The sequence below is a fragment of the Alligator sinensis genome, unplaced genomic scaffold, assembly GCF_000455745.1.
Source record: "Alligator sinensis unplaced genomic scaffold, ASM45574v1 scaffold157_1, whole genome shotgun sequence".
Classification (NCBI taxonomy): Eukaryota; Metazoa; Chordata; order Crocodylia; family Alligatoridae; genus Alligator; species Alligator sinensis.
This window is the reverse complement of record NW_005842316.1, coordinates 1,366,603-1,368,138: the sequence shown is the minus strand read 5'-3', so window position 1 is coordinate 1,368,138 and position 1,536 is coordinate 1,366,603. Positions and strand designations below refer to the sequence as shown.

General features: G+C 40.2%; 1 protein-coding gene across 1 annotated transcript in view; it reads right to left on the bottom strand.

Moving 5' to 3' along the window:
- The window catches only part of GRIA3 (glutamate ionotropic receptor AMPA type subunit 3), a 217,223-nt gene that overhangs the window by 111,588 nt on the left and 104,099 nt on the right, over positions 1-1,536 (bottom strand). The window contains exon 4 of the mRNA XM_006028500.2: positions 536-723. Coding sequence (XP_006028562.1) covers positions 536-723 — 188 coding nt within the window. The remainder of the gene's footprint in view (positions 1-535; positions 724-1,536) is intronic.

Sequence of the window (1,536 nt, the reverse complement as noted above, 5' to 3'; positions counted from 1 at the left end):
CTGCTGAATGCCCTCCTCTGTCCAGAGCGCTAGACTGGTTAGTAGTGAAGAGGATAGGACCATGGCCTCACTTCATTCATACCTGCTTTGGGAAGGTTACCAAAACTACCAGGAGGCCATTTTTTCCCAGGCCCCATGGTTCTTGCACACACCACTGTGAATGCTGTGCAATGTCTACTCAGCCACCCCACCCCTGGCAACCCCCTACCTACGTGAGTAGTCCATATGGGACTAGGGCTATTTTTATGAGTGAAGGCTTTTAGTATTTGACCCTATTTTTTAAAAAATCTCTATTTATATGTAGAAAAAAAAATAAATTTACAGAGATGTTTTCTGCTGGGTTACATTGAGCAGAGTTGCCACAAAACATGAATGCCTCCAGGATTGTTATTTTTATAAGGATAATTGGCAGGTTCTTGGGCTCCTGGTTTAATAGTCATTTAATTCATTTCTATCACCAGACCATTCCAAAACCAAAACCTTCCAAAAATGGAAATGAAGTCTGTGACACAAGAGTGCAGATCCAGAAAGTTACCTGTTCCAAAATGGTGTTTATTCTCTCTACTTCACAGTCGATTAAGTATCTTTTTTCTTGTCGTCTGTCCATTTCCTCTATGATTCGCCTAAACTCTTGAACATCCTTTATGTTTCCCATGGATCTGGCTGTCACTTGCCAGTTGTTCTGCACTGCTGCCTCCATAATTGCCTGAAGAATGGAAAACCCTAGAAAGGAAAACAAACACACAAACCCCACCGTCATTTAACAGTAAAGCAAAGCAAAATTATCTTGAAGATTTTAGAATAGGTTTAAATAAAATTAAATGGCCGGAATGGAAATATAGCAGCAAATAGACTGCAATCAGTTCAAGACCAAAAAAAAATATCAATACAGTAGGAGCCAGATTTTGATTTATTTTATACTGCTGTAAAATCTGAGCAGCTCCATGGACTTCAACAGAATTATTCCACTAATAAGTAAGCCAGATTGGAATTTAGTCCAGAAGATCTTCTGATGGCCCTACTGGGCATGTTTATGGGTCTATTGGAGCGTATACCAGCAAAGGGCTGATTCTGCAGTCCTTTCTTGAGCAAAACTCACATCAGCTTCAAGAGATGGACAGAATCCAATGGGAGTCTTGCCTGCATAGACACTGCAGGAATGGGTCGTTAATTGGCATAGACCCAACCACTGCATACCAGAACGCCAATTAAGTTATTGTGCTGATTATTGGAGGCATGTACCTTAGGAGAATATTTTGCTGATATTCACTTTTATTTAAATAAATGTTTTTAAATATGGAGTTTAATAACATTAACTACACTTCTCATGCTTATATTAAGGTAATATTGACTCATTTAGCAGCCTCAACAGAGCAGAGAAGCAGCATGAAACGAACAAACAGCTGCACAGTGGGAAATTTATGCTAGCAAACTGCAATTCATTCCTCGTGAACAACTGTGACTGGGCTGCAGATAAAACTTGAGCACACTGCCGTGAGCTAACTGTAGTGAAGCTGGGGAGGGTAATCTCTTTCC